The sequence below is a fragment of the Neophocaena asiaeorientalis genome, unplaced genomic scaffold, assembly GCF_003031525.2.
Source record: "Neophocaena asiaeorientalis asiaeorientalis breed wild unplaced genomic scaffold, Neophocaena_asiaeorientalis_V1.1 scaffold123, whole genome shotgun sequence".
NCBI lineage: Eukaryota > Metazoa > Chordata > Mammalia > Artiodactyla > Phocoenidae > Neophocaena > Neophocaena asiaeorientalis.
The window spans coordinates 3,558,172-3,579,540 of NW_020173666.1; the positions used below are offsets into that span (position 1 = coordinate 3,558,172).

Sequence of the window (21,369 nt, forward strand, 5' to 3'; positions counted from 1 at the left end):
TTACACTGGACTTTTCAACTTGCTAATAGATTTTCTTCTTTCTAATTTAAGAAGACCTAGTTATTAATCCAGTTACCAATTCCTGATAAGAGTTATATGAACACTTCATCATTAAGATTGGAATCTCCTTACAATTTAAGCAGGAATATCATCTTTGCTTAAAATGTGAAAAAAGTAATCTAGCCAAAGTAGCAAGCAGCAAGTTATTCTTAGTCAAGTTAGTCTTAATAACTTACTGTTTGACCAAGTCAGAATGTTCTAGATCTGATCATTTGAAGTGTACTCATTGTTTGTGAACCTCAACAGGTAATGTAAGTTTGAGTTAAAGAGTTTACAGTGATGGTTTTGTGAATTATAGTTTAGTGTCCCTGAAGCTTTAACAATTACAATTTGTTTTGATTTTAAAGGAAATGTTGGGTGAACTCTTCACTCCTGTAGAAACACCTGAAGCACCAAACAGGGGATTCTTTAAAGGCTTGTTTGGAGGTGGTGCACAATCTCTTGATAGAGAAGAACTATGTAAGTTGATTTATTTAATTTGGATAATATGTCTATAAAACAGAAACATCCAAGCCATATAAATTTTTCTTACATGTATAAATTATGTTCACCTTTTTCCTCTCTGTCACAACAATTGATAGACCCAAGTTTTTGCAAAATACATAAAATTATATTCTGCCATATTCTAACTCAAGTCAGGGGAATAGTTTACTCTGGAAACCAAAATCGGAATGGCTTCAGGTGACTAAAAAGGAATATTCACAGCTTTAAATGAATAATTTTCAAAATTTTTTTGACTTTCATTAAATATGATCTACATTATTTTAATTCTGTAATTGACTTTAGTTGATGACCTTAACTTTGAAAACGTTTTTACTTAAACATTTATTTTATCTTACAAAACTTCCAGAACTAGTCTCATTGCACTTAGAAGGTTATTTAAAATATAAAATCTGGTTCATCTACTACCTTCCATAGAATTGGCACAAATCAGAAATTGGTCCTTGAATAAACTAATGAATGAATCAATGAATGTCTGACCTTTCTTTCAAATAGGAGCTCTTAGCTATCCTTGAATTTTTATTTTCTTTTATTCTTTATTTTTTGCTAGAATATTTTAGAATTTCCCTTTTCTGTTTGGTTGACTAGAAAGACTAAGATTAAATACCAGCAAGTAAGTGTGTAGTGCAAGTTCATTTTAAAAACTTACCCAAATGATTGTTCAGTCATCTGGGTAATGAGGATTGGTCAGTTTTAATTCATTTAAAAAATTAAGACTGTTCTTCAAGTCACGGGGGGGATGGATATTTTAGAATAACATTCTTACTGAGGTTACTAGACAAAGTTATACAAAATTCAATCATATATGCATTTTTTACTTCTCGAAAACATCGAAGAGCTAACCGTATAGTGGAGACAGTATCCGTGGGGAAAGGTGGTGAGCGTGGCAAACTGAGGCCACTTTTACCCTGGAGTACTTCGCTAATCTAAAGCAGCAAGCTGAGATTCTAAACTGTGTTAGGACTAGCAAGGTAGGCTCCCAGAATTGGCTAAGATGGGAACCCTGATAAATAACTCTTTCTCTTTGCAAAGACCCCAAAGGGCCACAGCTTAAGAGCAAAGGTGAACTGGAAGTAAATCAGCACATACAGACACACAGACTTTCAGCTCAGCCTGAGATGATCTGAGTGGCCCAGAAAACGTTCAACTTCAATTAAGATTTTTTCAAACTGCTAAAGTCCCCAGCAACTGGCAGATTCCAATGAAAATGTTCTCTAAAGAAAGATAACATATTCAGAGTCCTCATATCATTTTTAGAAATAGTTTTTCAAATATGTAGTCAGGTAATCTGGAATACTAGGAATCAACACCATGATCAATAAAACAGAAAAAGCCAAAGCAGAATCACAGGTACTTCAAATATTGGAGTCATCAGACACAGACTATAAAATAATTGTTCATATTATGTTCAAGAGGATAAGTATCAATACCATGCCTGAACATTTTATCAGGTAACTGAAAACTATAAAATCAATACAACAAATGTGTAAAAGACTAAAATGAAATTCTAGAAATGAAAGGTTCAGAAACCAAGATTAAAAGCTTAGTGGATGAATTTAACCACAAATTAGACACAACTGAAGAAAGAATTAACATAACTTAAACGTAAGTCAAAATAAAACGTCCAGAATGTAGCACAGAGAAACAAAAAGATGTAAGATACATAGGAGAAGATAAAGGAAATAGAAGTTGCAGTGAGAGGGGCTAACCTATGTTAGACCTTCTCAAGAAGGAGATAGGAAAGAATGTGAAGAAGAATCAATATGTAAAGAGATACGGCTGGGAATTTTTCAGAATTGATAGAATACAGCAATTCACACATAAGAAGCCAATTAATTCCAAGAAAGATATTTTTTAAAAATCCACAGCTAGATAGGTCACATGAAAATAATGTGCATCAAAAACAAAGAAGAACTTTCAGGTGGCTAGAGAAAAATGATAGGTACCTTTTAACAAGTTACGGACTGAGTTCTCAACAGCCAAGGTAATAGGATGATCTTCTATCGTCCTATTATCAGAAGATAGTACTTAATCTAGAACTATATACTGAAAAGAAAATATTCTTCAAGAACGAGAGAGTTTTAGACAAGTGAACAAATAAGCCTCACTATCACACTAAAGGGAATGCTAAAGGATGTACTTCAAATAGAGGGAAAATAATCCTGATGGAATGTCAGAAATATAGGAGACAGTGCTTTGGAAAGAAAGTAATAAATACATGCATAATTATAATTACTGAAATCTTTATAAACTGTAAAGCAAAGTCTTGTGGTATGTGTATACACATATAAATAAACAATGTGATCCAAAATATTGCATAAAATCAAGGAAATTAGAAAGGGTAAATGGATTTGAGGTGATCTGAGATCCCTGCATTTTTTGAGAGACTTGTAAAAAGATCTATTAGCATTAATAAGTTAAGGATTCTTGTTGTCATTTCTAGGGTGACCTCTGTAACCTAGAAAAGTAGTACATAACTTGATGAATAGCAGGAAGATCACAGTCCTTCCAAAAGGAGGGAAGAAAGAACACAAAACAGGTGAGATAACTAGAAATCACATGAAAGATGGTAGATTTACTTAAATATAAATAACCGTAGTAAATGTAGGTAGAATAAATATTCTAGTTAAAAGATAGAGACTATCAGACTAAATTTTAAAAGAAGGATAAGTATATTGCTCACAGAAGACACATTTAAAATATAAGAGATAAATACTACCAAATGTAAAATAGATAGCTAGTGGGAAGCAGCTGCATAGCACAGGGAGATCAGCTCCTTGCTTTGTGACCACCTAGAGGGGTGGGAGAGGGAGGGTGGGACGGAGACACAAGAGGGAGGAGATATGAGGATATATGTATATGTATAGCTGATACACTTTGTTATAAAGCAGAAACTAACACACCGTTGTAAATTATATTCCAGTAAAGATGTTAAAAAAATTTTTTTAGTAAAAAATAAAATATAAGAGCACAGAAAGATTGAAATTTTAAAAGGTAGAAAAGCACAAACGCAAATGAATCATCTGCCTGGTACGACTATGTTAATATCAGAAAGAGTAAACATTAAGGCATTATTAAGTATACCTAATATTTTGACTTCAGTATATATAAGAAACAAATATGGACATAACTGCTAGAAGAGACAATTTCTCAATCATAGTGGGGACTTCTAAAATATATCCATTGATTGAGATATAACAGCAGATAAAAAATAGGTTGCAAGGGTACAGAAGATATTAACAACACAATGAAGGAACTTAAACCTGAAGAACATTGCAGAATATACATTTTCAAACACATACAGAATGTTCATAAAATGTATTCTGTTGATATTTGTAGGGAAATTATAGATGAATACTGAAGTATTTTGGAGTAAAATATCAATTTCTATAATAAATTTTTAAGTATTCCATTCAAAAATTATATATATACAGACACAGTCAAATGGCAAAAAAAAAAAATGTTATCTATTACCAAAATTAGGTCATGGATATATGGATGTTTATTATACAATTCTTTTTACTTTCCTGTATGTTTGAAACTTACATTATAAAAAGTTAGGGTTTTTTTTTTAAGTTTACATTATGTTAGATGATTTTTTAAAAAAATCAACAGATTCCAATGGATTAGAATTAAGAATGTGTGATCTAATCACAATGCAGATGATATGTCAAGACCAAGTTTGCATTGTTCCAGGAATTCAAAGCTGATTTATTATTTTTTAAAAAGTTAATTGGTAGTTCACCACATTAACAGATTAAAGAGAAAAATCATACCACCACCACAATAAATGCAAAAGAGATGTGTTAAAATTCAGTATCCGTTTATGATAAAAATTCCTAGAAAGTAATTTGATAAATTATAGCTACAAATGATACAACATTTAACTATCAAAACTCTATAGCAAATATCACACTTAGTACAGGAACATTAAAAAATAATTTTTCCTTTGACATAAGGTATGAGATATAATTCTGTTACCACAGATATTCAACAATGTATTGAAGTCCCTAGAGACTTTAAAAGGGAACTAAAAAGAAATAAAGGTACAATAATAGGATAGGGAGAACAAAATAATCACTTGTGAATGTTTGATATGATGACATATTTAGAAAGCCTAAAAAATCTGTAGCTAAATCATTAGAAATAATAGTTTAGTAGACTGACTAGATATAATCAGCATATAAAAATAAAATTTATTCATATCATATTAACAGTAAAAAATGAAATTTTAAAAATTGCTCTTTGTATTAGTTTTCCATTGCTGCTATAACAAATTACCACAAACTTAGTGACTTGAAACAACAGAAATTCTATTATCTTACAGTTTTATAAGCTAGAAATCAACATGGGTCTCACTAGTGTGTTACCAGGACTGTGTTCCTTGTTGGAGGCTTTAGGAGAGAATGGTTTCCTTGCCTTTTTCAGCTTCTAGAGGCCATCCATATTCCATCCATACCTGGTGATGCCTTCCTTAATCTTCAAAGCTAGCAACTTTTTTGCATCTCTCTGTTTTTCTGAAGCCACATTTCTCTGCCCACAGCTGGGGAAAGCTCTTTGCTTTTACGAACACATGTGATTATACATTGGGTTTACCTGTATAATTAGTCTACCTTTAGGTCTTTAACTTAATCACATCTGCAGAGTCCCTTTTCCCACGAAGGTAACATATTCACAGGTTCCAGGAATTAAGAGTGTCGTCATCTTTGGGGGTTTGGGGGGGGGCATTATTCTACCTACCACAAGAGTATCAAAAATAATCAAATACCTGGAAATAAATCTTAACAGAAGATGTTCAGGGACCTCCATGGGGAAGGTAGAAAATTATCGAACTTCGTTGAGAGAAGTTAATGACCCAAATAAATGAAGAGATATACCATGTTCGTGTGGTTGAAGATGCAATAAGAACATCCCTTCTCTCAAAACTGATATATGCATGTACACAAATAAACATTTAATGAAGTCCTTATCAACACCCCCCCAAATTTTGTAACTGATTCTAAATTTTATATAGGAATTCAAAGGGTCTCACTACTTCTATTAACATTATACTAGAGGCTTTAACCAGGACAATTAGGCAAGAAAAGTAAATACAGGCATGCAGGTTTGGAATGGAAGAAGTAAAATTACCTCTCTTCACAGGTGACATAACCCTGCATATAGCAGGTCTTAAGGAAACCACACACACACAAAAAAAAACATTCTAGGGAGTTCCCTGGTGGTCCAGTGGTTAGGGCTTGGCACTTTCACTGCTGTAGCCCCAGATTCAATACCTGGTCAGGGAACTAAGATCCCACAAACTGCACTGCGTGGCCAAAAAATTTTTTAAATTAAAAAATTTTTTAAAACACATTCTAGCCAATAAACAAGTTCAGCAAGATTTTATACAAGATCCATATAAAGAATCGATTGCATTTCTGTACACTAGCAATGAACAAACCAAAAATTAAATTAAGCAAACAATTTCATTTATAATAGCATCAAAAAGAAAAAATACTAAAACATATACTAAACATATGGAAAACATATACTAAAAACTTCGAACATCATTTAAAGAAATTAAGGCATAAATAAATGGATTAATATCTTACATTCATGGATTGGAATATTTAATATTGCCAAGATGGCAGTACTCCCCAGGTTGATCTATACATTCAACACAGTCCTCGTCAAAGTCCAAGCTGGTTTTTTGAAGAAAGAAACAAGCTGTTCCTAAGATTCATATGGAAATGGAAAGGATCCAAAATAGCCACACACACAATTTTTTCTGAAAAGAAGAAAGAAGATACAGGACTCACACATTTTGATTTCCAAAGCTGCTACAAAGCTGTAATCATCAAGAGAGTGTGGTGCTGGCATTAGGGTAGATACATAGACGAATGGAATAGAATTGAGAGTCCAGAAGTAAGCCCAAACATGTGTGGTCAATTGATTTTCTACAAGGATACCAAGAAACTTCAAAGGTGAAAGAGTGGTCTTTTTGACAGATGGTGTTGGGACAATGGATATCCACATGCAAAAGAATGGATTGGACCCCGACCTCACACCATACACAAAAATTAACTCAGAGTGGATCAAAGACCTCAGTGTAAGAGCTAAAACTATAAAACTCTTAGAAGAAAACCTAAGTATAAATCTTTGTGACCTTAGATTAGGCAATGGTTTCTCAGATATGACACCTAAATCATAAGCAACCAAAGAAAAAAATAGGTAAATTGGATTTCATCAGAATTAAAAGTCAAAAAAGATAGTCTGATATCTCATAAGAGTCTAATATCGAGTATTAAAAAATTCTTACAACTCAACAATAAAGAAACAAATAGCCCAATTTTTAAATGGGCAAAAGGTTTGAATAGACTTTTCTCCAAAGAAAAGATACAAATGGCCAATAAACACACGAAAAGATGCTCAATATAATTTGTCATTAGAGAAATGCAAATCAAAACCACAATGAAATACCACTTCACATTGACTAGGACGGTTGTAATCAAAAAGATGTACAGTAACATATCTTCTCAAGGATATGGAGAAATCAAAACCCTCACAAGTTGCTGGTGGAAATGTAAAATAATGTAACCTCTTTGGAAAACTCTGGCAGTTCCTCAAGAAGTTAAACATAAAGTTATATGACCCAGCAATTCCACTACTAAGTATATACCCAAGAGAACTGAAAACACATGTTCACACAAAAACTTGTACAAGTGTTCATAGCAGCATTATTCATAGTAGCCAAAAAGTGAAAACAACTCAAATGTCCATCAACTGATGAACAGATAAACAAAATGTCATATATCCGTATCCATACAATGGAATATTATTCAGTTATTAAAAAGGATGAAGTACTGATACATGCTACAATATGGTTGAATCTTGACAGTAAGTGAAAGAAGCCAGACACAAACCCACGCAGTGTGTGAATCATTTGTATGAAATGTTCAGAACAGGAAAATGTATGGAGACAGAGAGTGGATTATTGATTGCCAAGGACTGAGAAGTGGAGGAAATGGAAAGTGACAGCTAATAATCATGGATTTGTTTGGGTGTTTTGTTTTGTGTTTGAGTAATTAAAATGCTCGAGAATTAGTGATGGTAGTTGTACAACCTTCTGAATAAACTAAAATTTACTGAATTGTTCGAGGCCAAATTTTATGGTATGAGTTACATTTCTAAAGAAAGAAATGTATGCTGAAGAAAGGGAATCTGACATCAGTCTTTAACGTATTTTAAGACTTTTGCAGTTATCTAGGTTTAGGTGATGAGGGTCTAGGTTATAAACGGAAAGGAAGCAATGAATTCCTGAGATCTTTTGAAAGAAGAAGTTGATCTATTTGGTAAGTGACAAGATAAATGGATAGAAAGAAAGGGATGTGGTTATCTACAACTTTTGGAGACTGAAAAGAAATACTGAATAAATTCTACATTTTCCTTCTAAGCCTAAGCATAGTATTTCAAGTAAGAGAAAGTGTGGTATAAATAAACTAAAATAAATATGTATATTTAAACCTATGTCTTTGAATTTAAATATTTTTAAGTTAATTTATCTTTAATTTTTTGGACACTTAAGAGTGATTTTTTTACTGTTATTAAAGTGGTATCCGTATACCCATTATTCATTTCAACAAATAATTAGCAGTCACTTTTTTGCTCAAGTTCTATTATATGAACTAGTATAGAGTAGAATATTTATTAATGTACGTTGTGTTTTTGTATGTTTGAAAAGTATCTACAAATTATTAAAACAATCATAATTAAAAAGTAATAATTATATAGAAAAATAAATACTTCAATTATATTGTCAATCAAGTGTGTTTTAATGCTATCAGGTAGTAGGATTTTATTAGTAAAAAATTTTCATTTTCTGGGTTACTCTTTCATTTATCAAATCGTTCAGTTGGAGAATCATCCTCGGGAAAGGCTTCAAGAAGTCTTGCTCAGCATATCCCTGGCCCTGGTGGCATCGAAGGCGTGAAAGGAGCAGCATCTGGAGTTGTTGGTGAATTAGCACGAGCCAGGTTGGCACTAGATGAAAGAGGGCAGAAACTTAGTGACCTGGAAGAAAGAACTGCAGCTATGTTATCCAGTGCAGATTCATTTTCTAAACATGCTCACGAGGTATGTCTGTCAAATATTTAAGCCAAAAAGCCTAGGTAAAGCAAGTATGAAAATTACTGTATTTTTATAGCTGTTGTATTTCCACACACGAATTTTCATGTATCCTCAGTATGGTTGCAAATTCCTAATTTTTGCCGCCAGCGGGAACCATTACAAGAATATGTCTCAATAGCCTTTGGTCTCTTACTGTAGTTTATAAATTTTGAAGGTACCTGCTCACCTTCAGCCTTTTTGTAAACAAAGCCAGTGGCTTTGCAAACAGTTTCTTAGGGGTTACAATAACACAACAAAGCTAATTTTCCTAAATGCCTCAGATTCTACTACTAACTTCTAGAGAAGGAAATAATTTGCCTCTCGATCTTTAGGTACAGTTAAATAACTGAAATTGGCCAATGTTTTTATTCAATGAAACAATACTAAATCTGTCTGTAGACCAGTTCACACAGAGGAGTAATGTGCATTTTTGCAACGAATTCATCTTGATGAACTAGGAAGTTGTGGTGGAGCTTAAAAACAGATGCTCTAAAGTAGGGAATCCCTAACCTTCTTACAAATACACTTTGCTAGCCAGAATAGTACGCTTGAAAAACTGAATTTAAAAGCCATCAGGTGGAATACTCGTTCTTCATTTCGACACACAGTTCTGCCACTCCTTGATGCTTTATACTGGGCTACTTCACACATTTAGTTCCTAGCCTAGCCCTCAAAGGCATTTTGAGTGTATTATCTGAAGAAGCCATATTAAGGTTATTTTTATATTTGAGTACCCACTCTGTCAGTAATAGCTCTTCTTTAAACTTTTCAGTCAAAAGTCATCTCCTCCTTGCTCAATAATGTTGACAACTGGAATGTATGAGAGGTAACTTGACTTGGGAGAGAATTGTCCAGGCTTTCAGAGAGATTCAGAGATCTTTCGTGAGTCCTTGTACTAGGCCAACACACCTCAGATACAGGCTAGTGCCTTAAATCTAGGTCAGGCCTTTTGTTGGCATAACCGTGCCCCTGACTGTGATCTCTAAGGCATATAACAGTTCAGTTAACCTCAGATATATCTACAGTCAAAATATTTAGCAAAGAGCTCAATCCCTAGCTGCTCGCTCTTCCCTTCTACCAGACGTTCCTGAGCCATATGTGAGAGTCTAAGGAAGACAGTACGTTGAGGTGGTTAAGATCATGGGTTTTTGAATTAGACTCCATGGGTTCAAATCCCAGTTTCACCATTGTGTTACTGCGGTTAACCCCTATAAGCCTCAGTTTCTTCACTGGTAAAATAGGGAGACTTTAATAATGCCTAACAGATAGAGTTATTGTGAGGACCAAGTGAAATCATGTAGAGAAAGTATGTTATACAGTGCCTGGCCCAGAGTTAAGTGCTCAGTAAACTGTAGATGGCAGCAGTAGTCATTTCAGCCTTTCATTCTCCAGGTTCTTTAAGTATTATTTTTAATTCACTTTAGAGAACTGAAAGTTACCTTATTTTTTAAGTTATTAGCTTAGGTCACCAAAGAATGCACTGAGCCAAAATTTACTTATGTCTTGTCTTTAGGAAATGTGAGGACCTTCTAGGCTAGTTCTTCATAGTTACATTCCTTTTTCCTTGAAACGGAACAGTTCCTGCTTCCTGCTTTCCATATAAATACTAAATATAAAAATGAAAGGATGTTTCAGAATGATATCATGTTTTAGAAAAGTATAGCAACCAGTTGTAAGTGTAGTTATTCTGGCATTTTTAAAATGTGTTTTTTGTGTTTTCTCCACTTTAGATGATGTTGAAATACAAAGATAAGAAGTGGTACCAGTTCTGACAACCAGAAATCCAACTAAGTCCAACTTTAACCAGAAGGAAAAAGAATTTTCCTATTTTATTTTATTGATTTCACTTTAGGAAAGTTAACATTAAAGAGATGTTCATCACTGGATACTGCTCTTGCCTAGCACAATCATGCACTGTTTGACCTCAGTCATGCGGCTTTAACTGGGGAGTGTTCACACACACTCAACGTGGAGCATATGCTGTGGGCCAGCTACGAGTTGACGGTTTGGGAACTAGGATGGTCACATGTTACAAATGAAGAAACAGAGGGATGTTGAGGGGACATAGCAGGGACTTTTCCTGGGTCAGTCCTGTATAAAACTTTCACGTGCCGAAAGATTCTGTGCTGTCGTTATCTGCCATCGTTGTTTGACCTCTTTGAGGGAGAGGCAATAAGTCAGAAGTCCTGAAGCTGAAACAGTTATATTTGTGTCACTGACTGACTTATAAACGGCTCTCTTGGACTTTCCCTCCCTTCAACTGACTGGTCATCAGTATCATTAGTGAAAAAGAAACAAACTGTTTATTACCATATCTTTAGACAGATAAGCTGAATGGTGGGCTTTAAATAATAAAAACATACACATAGTTGACTTGTGTATGGGCTACTCTTGGATTCTTGTTATTGTATACTTGTGTTTAGTCCATATTTTGTCAAAAGCAAAACAAGGCGATACATCACTTTTCATTGAAAAGAAAAGTGTAGAGCATGACTGAACTGCTCATCATTCTGGGAGTTTCCATGTAATGGCTATGCAGTGTGGAAAGTGAGAAAAACCTCCATTGTGGTGAGGAGAATACTTCAATGTCCCTTGTCCTTGTTCTCATTAATTCAGCTAAACGTGGATTTGACCAAAATAGTTACTGGTTAAATTTGTAGAAATGTTGAAATTGGCTAAGTTTTTAATTTTGCTTGAATTTTTATAAAATGTTTAACCTAATGTACCTTTGCATTACTTAATTAAAATTGCTTTAAAAAAGTTTCATTATTTCAGTAAAATGTTCAGCTCCCTTTTTAATATGCCCTTTACTTGCTAACAGTTCCAGTACACTCAGGTGATGAGCCAATTAAATCTTAGTGCACATGCTGTCGCATGGAAAAAATCACAAGCATCCTTTGTCAATAATTATCTATGTAAGAGTCTCGTCTGATGACGTACAAAGTATTTTCTGTAGAAATATACTGTAAAACTGTTCATGTCCTTTCAAGGTTTTAAAAAGCCAAAAGAAAAGGAAAATATGTGCATTTTGGTAACTAAATTATTCCTGTATTGGAGTATAAAGCAGATGAGACCATCAGTGGACAATAAATGATTGGTCCCTAGAATAGCACACAGACAGAAAAGAGATGACGGGGTAGATCTGAAGTAGGTAAGCTCATTCTGCAGGCTCATCTGAGATTATTACTGATTGTTCTTAAAGCAACAAAGGACGAATAATATAGAAGATTATACTTAGTATTAATGAAATTTAAATACTTTCTTCTATAAAAAATAGTTTAAAACAGTTTTCTTTTGTCATTAAGAGATAATCAGAGCACAAATTGATAGCAAACATGATGGTTGTTTTTCTATTCCATATGATCATTAAAGGTATATTGTAGAACACCTTAATTTCACAGTCTGTTATGCATTTTTCCTTTCCCCTTTTCATTAATAAAGCTCTTATGTTTACATTTTATAACGTGCACTATGGGATATGAAAGTTTACATTAAAATTTACTTTAAATATCATTAGGGAGGGATTAAATATATGTGATGGAGATAACTGATCAAGCCAAAAGAAATATTTTAAAAATAGTCATTCTCAAAAGTTTTTGACTTTGTAGAAAGTACCTATGAGTAACATTTCTGTTAGTTAATGTCAGCTATATGATGAACATGAAGCAGTTTACAAATTGTTTAATTTGTATCATATATTATCTAATAAACCCATTGTTCCATGATATGTCACAGGAAGTATTAAGCCGTTTTTTAAAGGTGCAGTTTTGTGAATGTCATCAATAAAATCAGTAGTTAACGGATTTGAAGTTGAGAAGCACTAAGTAAAGTAATATACTGGTTGATTCCCCGTTCATGTGTAAGGGCGTATTAGCTCCAATTATTTAATTTGCTGTGTTATTTCGTGTTAATTGTATATCAACTTAATTTTTATATCAACTGTCATTTTTCCTGTTGTATATAAAATGAACCAATCTTGTAATTATTTTCAAATAGAGAAGTTAGATACATTTACCTGAGATGGGTTTTATAAGAAAATCTTAAATCAGTATTTCAAGTTATTTTATTTCATTTTTAAATTAATCTACAAATTATGCACAGCAAACTAGAAACTCACTTAGGATTAGAAAGCTTGAAGTATTTTTGAAAATAGGAAATAAGCTTCTCAGAGTTATACTTGATTCAGTCTGTAGATAAGAGACAGTCTGCAGTAATAAACTAACCCAGGGAATTCATTGTAATTTGAGAGGTAACATCTCTTATTTTTTTTCTAACGCAAAAAGTTGCAGTCACCAGCAAGCCAAGATTTCAGGAAAACAAACCAAAAATTTTAAAAAAATAGTCAAAATAGAAAATATTAGAAAAGTGAAAGATTTTTGTGTGCTTCCTCCATATCTTCAAACATTATTCTTTGTTGCCTGTGTCCTTGACTCTCAAATCATTGAAGTATTCACTGATTAGCAGTTTGTCAGTAGGAAGTGGTTTCCCTATATGTACCACATATCTGGTTCATTTCACTCTTCAAACTGAAATCCATATGTATTTGCTTAGAAAGTTATTTGAAACCTTATATTCTGACCACTTCTGTATATTACACCATTTGAAGTTTTCAATTATCTTAATTCCCTTGGTTTGCATTTCAGTTGTACAAGGTGTTTCCAAAAATGGTTATGGATATAACTGAGCTATTGCTTAACTTCTTAATTTGATTTTTTTATGGATGGGAAAAAGTGCTGCTAATTGTCTATGTTATTATGTGTACTGTATTACAATTTAAGTACAGTACTTTAAAGAAAGAAGCATTTTCTTTTGCTTAGAACTTTTTAATTGTAGGTTTCTCTGAAGTTATTTCATGTAGATATGTGTTTTAAACAAGTCTGAAAGTGTTACATACTTTTAGGTTACAGGGGGTGGTGAGAAAACAGCTGAGGAAAGGAAAAATATGTGAAAGATACCATGGACTTCAAAGTTTTACCCTGAGTTCTGTATTCCATATATGTTTTGCTTAAGGCATTTTTTCATGTGACATTAGAAGAGCTATATCCAAAGGTAAATTTTTTGTGGCAAAGACTTATTTTACATTTTAACTTTTGGGATTTTGTTTATTTGTTTTTCCAAAATAAAGAGCACTGAACTTCAAACTTGAATTTTTTCTGCACTTTTTTAGGTAATGAAAACTTTTTATTATCATTTAATTCACATTTCTCCGTTCAAATCAAGTGATACATATGTATAAAACATACCAAAATTGTGAATATGCTGCTAGCTGCACCTTAAATGATCATAGTTTTAAAACCTTCAATAAGGTTTTATATAGTTTTGAAGGATAAAAAAAATAGTAAAATCATTTGCTGTTTGTTTCAGCGTTCTAGGTCTTAAATTATTGCAACACTTTCAGATTTGTTTTAAGATCATACAGTAACGTGTTATATTTATACATACTGCTAGAGAATATACTTTTAGTTTTAAAATGGAATTTTTATAAATGTACTCTTTAATTTTAAAAATGGTGAACTTGTTACGTTTAAGTCAAAGTACTTAAAAAGTATGTATATTATCCATACAAAAAGTTATGTTTTACGCTTATAATAAGAAATATTGGTATCTCATATCGAGATACAATTAATTTTAAAGAATCATACATCGTTCAAAAGTCTTCACACATGGCAGGAAAGATATCATTACTATGGTTTAAAAGAAACCCTCTATTGAGCATTTTCAAATATTAATTTTATTTTGGGGAAAATGCCCACAACAATAATCACAAGATCTTTCTCAATAGCTGCAGCTTGCTGTTGGATGCCTACCTTAGTTATTGTTTTAAAATATATATATATTTAAAATAGTTTTCCAGATATTTTCTTCTACCTTTTTTAAAAATAAATTTCCAAAAATGAAAACAGAGTTTATGTATTTTTGTCAATGACGGTTTTTATTTTGTAGTTTATAGAATTTGTTCCTTATCAGTTTGATACTTGATCAAATATTCCTAGACTTTTTAATCTGTATTTACTTTGAAAAAGAGCACTTCTCTATCTTAAGTGTCCTCCTTTTTTTCTTTTCCCTTTTAGGGTGTTTGTTCTCTTGAATTGAAATTTATGCCCCCCAATTTTTTTTTTTTTCATTTGAAAATGAATGTGAAGATACTGTTTACAGCTTCTGTTAATTATACTTTTCATCACTCTGATCAATTTCTTGTAAAGTGCTATGGGGATGATTTTTCCTGTGACTCTTAATGATCTTACTGTTACCACAGAAGTTTTAAAGCTTCTGTGGACAGAAAATAGTTGTAACAACCCCGACAAAAATCAAAGGGGAAACTTTCGCTTACCTTTCTCAGCTGAATTTAATGGTTTTAATAACTTCCCAATTATCAGGGTTATAACATTGCTTTCTCAGTTCCTCCCACAGTCTTAAATTCTTAGGCACAATTCCTTTACAAATTGAGTACAGTAGTCCAGGGCTACATGTAATGAAATTGCTCTTTTCATCGCACTCTTTGCATCAGAAAAATCGTGACTCTGTTCTGCCAACATTTCGCAATAAGGCTTATAGTTTAAAATTTTATACTGTATGAGTTGTAAATAAATCAGTATTAATTTATTGTAGGTTGTTTGGCTCAGGCATTTAAAATGGATATAGGCTAATGACAATGGAATCCTATTTATTTGGGAGTTTGGGGGGGGGGGTTTATACTTTTGCAATGTGTTTTGTGTTGTTTAAATTTTCTTCAACTGAGGACAACGTAAGGAGGTGGAAACAGATTTAACATATCAATAGAGAGCAATGCAAAGAGGGTAAATCATGTTTTAAATTTTAAAAAAATTTTTGTGTAAATAAATGGTACTGTGATACTTCAGGTGTGACCTCTGCTTAACGTGGTAGTTAGAACCAGCAAAACATTTTGCTTTCCAGTTATACTATTGGTTCATTGTAAATGCAACACCAAAACCAATATTAAAAAGAGCAAGATCAAGCTTTTCTAACATTGCCCACTTCAGGGGCAAAGCATGGTTGGTATAGAGCTCAAGCTTGTGTACACCTCAAACTGTACATGCAGGTAGTTTTCAGTTGCTGCACTTTTTTTTTTTTAATCTTGCTCAGTCCAGTAACTATCTCAAAGGTGATTGCTGGAATATGCATTTTAAATATGATTTAAAAACCCATCTCTGTGTACTGTTTCATTTAAAACAAAAAAGCAGTATTGCAAACACTAAAAACGTGTTAAACTTTGTAGTTATTTTGCATTCTTGTACTTTACAACTGTCATCACAGCAAAAGGTTTAAATTAGGTAATGAAATATTTTTGTAAATAAATACCGTTAAGCTGGTATTTTAAAATAATGTATTATAAATTAATGTTTCTGGAAAATGTTCATATATATGTATATGAATGTCTCTTTATGCTGAAGGGCTCTGATTGGGCAAAATAAAATATTCTAATCTCTCCTGAAATTAATAAGCCCTTTTTTCTAGAAGATTTGTTTTAATGTTTTTCTCTGAATTGTGGAATTAATCCAGTAGTTTAACCTCAGCAAATAATAGATAAAATAGATTTCTACATCTGCAAAGGGAAAGTCAAGCTAATCAGGTAATTCACGTAAAACAAACTGTACTTTTCTTAACGATCTGGACTTTCTGGTAAAAGTTACCTGCCCCTACATTGAGTGGGAAGTACAGTAAAGGGTGAGGGTCCAGACAGTAGGCACCAGCTGTAGATGAAGACATCTTGGCCTTGGGTGTGTACTGAAATCCACAGCATCTTGTTAAAATGCTGATTTGGATTCCAGGTGTCTCAGGTGGGGCCTGATTTTGCGTCTCCAATAGGCTCCCAAGTAATTACAGATGCCACTAGCCTCTGGAACATACTTGGAGTAGCAAGGTTGTAGATAATTTCCATAAATGGCCTTTTGCTAGTTGTCGGTATCGGTGTCCAACTACCTGTGCCAAAAATGAACACCACATTAATGGATATAGAATAATGTAGCTCAAAGAGTACCACACGTCCTTATTTATCATTGTTTCCATTGCATTTCAGAATAAAGAATATGGTAATTCTCATTAAATTGAAGGTTTATTTGATTTTGAAATCTGTATCATCTTAACTGCCCACATGGTGGCAGTCATGTGTCACCTTATTGTCAGCCTTTAACAAGAGGCGTTTACAGTATGGTGTAACAAGGGAAAACTGCAGACTTTGCAAAGGGTAATTTTTATGATTGATACTTTTCATCCAGAAAACCATTAAAGTCTTAGATACGGAACTGACAAAATATCTAAGTTATTTGTTGTAAAGTGATGTAGATCTTTTGGTAGTGATCTGCTATATTATCAAAAATAGTATTTTTCCAGAAAATATAGGCATAAAGTGATAAAGTTTTAAAAAGTAGAGAGACTGTCTTCATGTATCTCTATTCATGGCTTTTTAAAGAACCTTAATTTAGGGTGTGTCCCGTTTAAATGGTACCGTGCTGTCCACTCTTTTAGACAGAAATATATTTGTCATTGTAACTCTTCATAGGTGTTTATAAGACAATTCTGATTTTCTTCCATTACTTTAAAAGATAATGTGATTGCTCTGTCATAAAACTTTTTTTAGTTTTTGTACAAATGTGATCTTTTAAAGGAGAAAAGATTTATCAAAGTCATTTTACTTTTTCAAATTTTAATTTACATCAATACTCTAGAATGTATTCACTCAAAACTTATGGAAATATTCTGACCTTTAGTTTTGGTCACATTATCCAATTGTACACTATTTTAAAAAATAAAACCCCATAGTTTTTCATAACTGCTTCTAAAAACAACATAACATTAAGCTACACATTTAATTAATAAAAACAGTTTCAGGTAATACAGAATATGTTGTTACTAGCAAAGTCTAGAAGTCTGAGAGCTTCATTTACATATCAAACTCAAGTCCTTAATTTACTTATCTGTTGCAAATTTCTGTCATCCATGGAAGACCTAAGGTACAGCTCTCAACAGGTACCCTGACGCAAGGTTAACCAACAGTGTTACTATTTCACAGTGAGTGTGTGTGTGTGTGTGTGTGTGTGTGTGTGTGTCTGCTCCCAAGCAGAAGACCCCTTTGTGCATCTCTCCCTAATTGAGTTTATCTCCGAATGTTTCTCTCACCCTCCCTCCCTCTCTGTTTCTCTTTCTGTCTTTCTTCCCTCTCCCTATCCCCAATGCCTCTCACTCCAAATCTCTTCTCTCTTTAGTAATGTTTATTTTAACCCAGCACAGTTCTTTGCCAATTTTGGGCAGAAATACTATAATTTCTTAATGTTTCTCAGGGTCTCCCCCTAAATATTGGGTGAATTTGTAAATAATTTTTAAAAGCAATAATGTCATCCCAACTCATTGTGACCTCCAGACCTGCAAAATCTCAGCAGATAAAGTAAAAACAGTTTAGCACACAGAAGACCTGTGCTGAGGCAGAGATTTTTAAAATGTAAGCGCTGGAGGAGTGTGAGGTGACAGAACGTGCAGGCAGCCCTCAGTGCTGGCCCACCCGCTTCCCTAGGGTGGTTAACCAGATGATGACTTTGCTTTCGAGATCAAAGATTCCAAGAAACCATTAGCATCACATGGGTGTAAAAGCCAGAAAACTACATTTCAGAAAATGTAACCTCCATGTCCCTTTAACAATAATGTGACTACAGGTACCATTAGTCTAAGCAGTGGTTCTCAAACTTGAGAATCAGAGTCTCCTGGAAACCTTGGTAAAATGCAGATTGCTGGGCCACACCCCTAGAGTTTCATATTCAGTAAGTCTGGAGTAATAAGAATTTGTATTTTCAACAAGTTCCCGGGTGATGCTGATCCTAGTGATCTACAGACCACACTTTGAGAACCCTGATCTAGAGCAGTGCCCTAGAGCCAGTTTCCCATTTATACCACAGATATTTTGGATGTTTCCTTTACTATCCTTTAATGAAATTCATAGATAATATATTTTCCTATATATGTAATTTTTAGAAATTGACCTAAAAACCTAATACACTAGACATATGAAATGTGATTTATAATTTTAAAACTTTTTTAGTATGTAAATCTTAAGGTTATACACTAGAAGAACTACAAAAAAAAAAGGCCCCACGAATTTCCAAAACACTCCCCAGTAGGGGGGTCCCTTTTTCTGGCCTCCCTCCCCTTCTAGAACTCACTCCCACCCTCTACCATGGGAACCACTGGCCCAGAGAATTCCTGAGGGGCTGTTAAAAATATGTTCATAAAAGCTCTGCCATGGTGTAGATAAGAGAGTATAGAAGTCTAGGCTACCTAAATGCTAGTTTGGATTTTTAGTGTATTTGCACTAATTCCTCTTATAAGTTCACTTTCTCTTTTACATTAATCCATGCTTTTGAACTAGTTGGAGTGGATGAGTGAGCCCAGACTTACCTTTGTAAATTTATGCCCGAAGCTCACAAATCTTAATATTTGGTGTGGTGCTCCTAACAAAAACTCATGGTAAGACAGAGCAGTGAATCCATTTATAAGATTTCATTACATAACTTTTCTAACGGTTAGTCTGTTGGAAACTTTATTTACTCCTCCTGATATCACCAAAACTCAATGAGTGATTATTGGTTAAATGTTAGGCAAGTGGATTTGCCTCTCATTTCATTCCGAGTCTAGCAAAAGTGGGCATTATATGTAGTTCTTTCAAATGCCTAGCATGTTGGCCTGCGTATGAAGACCAGTTTTCCATCCCTAAGTTTGGTACTGGTTATGCCAGTGAACTTTCCAAGTTACTCAGCCTCTATTTGCCTGTTTCCTCATGTATAAAACTAGGCTCTAAATATTGGCCTTACCTACCTCACAGAGTACTTGTTGGGATATAATAAAATAACCTCTGAAAATGGTTAGAAAACAAAATTACTACACAAACACAAGGCTTTATGACCATAAAAATAGTAGTCCCTTAGAAGCTCTGTGAATTAGAAATATATTTGAACAGGAAAGAACAAGTAGCAAATCTAGTACCAGGATCAGCAAATCAGGTAATATTAAAACTGCTATAATCAGGATAAAAACAAACTGATACATGGTCTTTAAAAAAGTAATTAATGGAGAATCAATGAATTAAAACATGTTTGAATTTAATAAGCACCTTTAGTTCAACTGAATTTCATCTTTGTGGTGTGGGACCCCAGGGAGCCAATCCAGGATGCATTTATCACCAACTATCATCCAGATATAAGATCTGATGAAAATTAATATGTAGTTGCCTTTCACAATAGAACAACCAGACTCCCAGTGCCTGGCAATTTTTTGGTAATAATTATGTTCAAATTTATAAACGTAATTTTTTTTCTCCCTGGTGTAGAGAATAAATACATCGGGGGGTTTAGTCATAGCAGAGTTAACATATATTTTCACAGAGCATTTATAAAATACCTCTATAAATAAAAATAAAAATTGTCTGAAATTAGGATGTTGCTTTCCTGTCCTTTTACAGAGCAGATTACCTTTCAAAGACTTAGTTTCCATTTAGCTGGTAAGAGAGAGACTGGATCAGGCCAAGGTCCAAGTCCTTGTTTGCTGTTTACCAACAATGTGACCACACCTTACTTAACCTCTTTTAAACACTTACTTCCCTCCGATATTAAATAAGAATGAAAGCAGTACCATTTATAATATAATGTAACAGCAGAGGGACCTCGCTGTTAGGGCACCCTCTGCTCTGCAGCCTTAGAGACATAGTGTAGAGATAGATGAACATGGGCTCTGGAGGGAGAAACTGAAGGTGTCCAAAAGAAAGATGCTACATAAATCTGAAGAAAAAATTAAAGAAAATGTTTACATTGTTGTAAAACATGTGCTATACTAACGCTCAGTGCATTTCCAAAAGAGCTGAGTTTAAACTGAGTCCTCACTCTGGATTGGATATTTCATACACATTGTGCAGCTTACATTCATTAAAGTAAGTGAGTATGTATTTACTCACGTTTTCGTTCAACAAATACTTGAGCATATAATATATACCAAGCAACACATTCAACCATCGACATATGAAGATGGTTAATTAGACAGAGCTCCTGATCTCAAAGACAAAGACTTGGAAGTAGCTGGTAAAATGCTCCAGCAAATATCATGAACACTCTCTGAGTGAGGAGAAAGTTTGAAAAATTTCAACAAAAAATATGAGATATAAAGAACAAAAACTGACACAGGACTAAAAAGTATAATACCAAAAAAAACCTCATTGAATGGAATGAACTGAAGAATTGTAATAACAAAGGAAAGAATCAGGGAAGTTGAACATAGGTCAAGAGAAATAATCCACTGAGAACAATAGAGAGAAAAGAGATTGAAAGGAAAGATCAGAGCCTTGGTGACCAGAGATCACAGTCAGCGTAATCAGTGCTTTGATAACAGTAAAGTCAAACTCTGAGGAGAGGTACCGACTTGGTCTTAGAAGGGAAGGTAGTGCTTCCCCAAAGGGAGAGGGGAATGAAGAGAATCCAAAGGATGAACAGAACTGGGCTAAGCAAAAACTGAAGTGTCATAACGTCATTCCAAACAATTAGGGTCAATTTGGGAAATGCAAACAGTTCTGAGTGACCAGGATACATGGAAGGAGGGAAATGCCAAAAGTTGAGCCTGTGGAGGACAGATGGTGAATTTGGACTTAGCCTGAGAGGAATGTGAAGA

General features: G+C 33.8%; 1 protein-coding gene across 4 annotated transcripts in view; it reads left to right on the forward strand.

Annotated features, from left to right (window-relative positions):
* STXBP5 (syntaxin binding protein 5) overlaps window positions 1-16,161 on the forward strand; it is a 165,189-nt gene extending 149,028 nt beyond the window's left edge. For all 4 annotated transcript variants that reach the window (XM_024747979.1, XM_024747980.1, XM_024747981.1 and 1 more), the window contains 3 exons: window positions 408-519; window positions 8,453-8,673; window positions 10,437-16,161. In XM_024747979.1, the coding sequence (XP_024603747.1) occupies window positions 408-519; window positions 8,453-8,673; window positions 10,437-10,478 (375 nt within the window). In that variant the 3' untranslated portion in view covers window positions 10,479-16,161. The remainder of the gene's footprint in view (window positions 1-407; window positions 520-8,452; window positions 8,674-10,436) is intronic.
* Window positions 16,162-21,369: the final 5,208 nt, after the last annotated feature.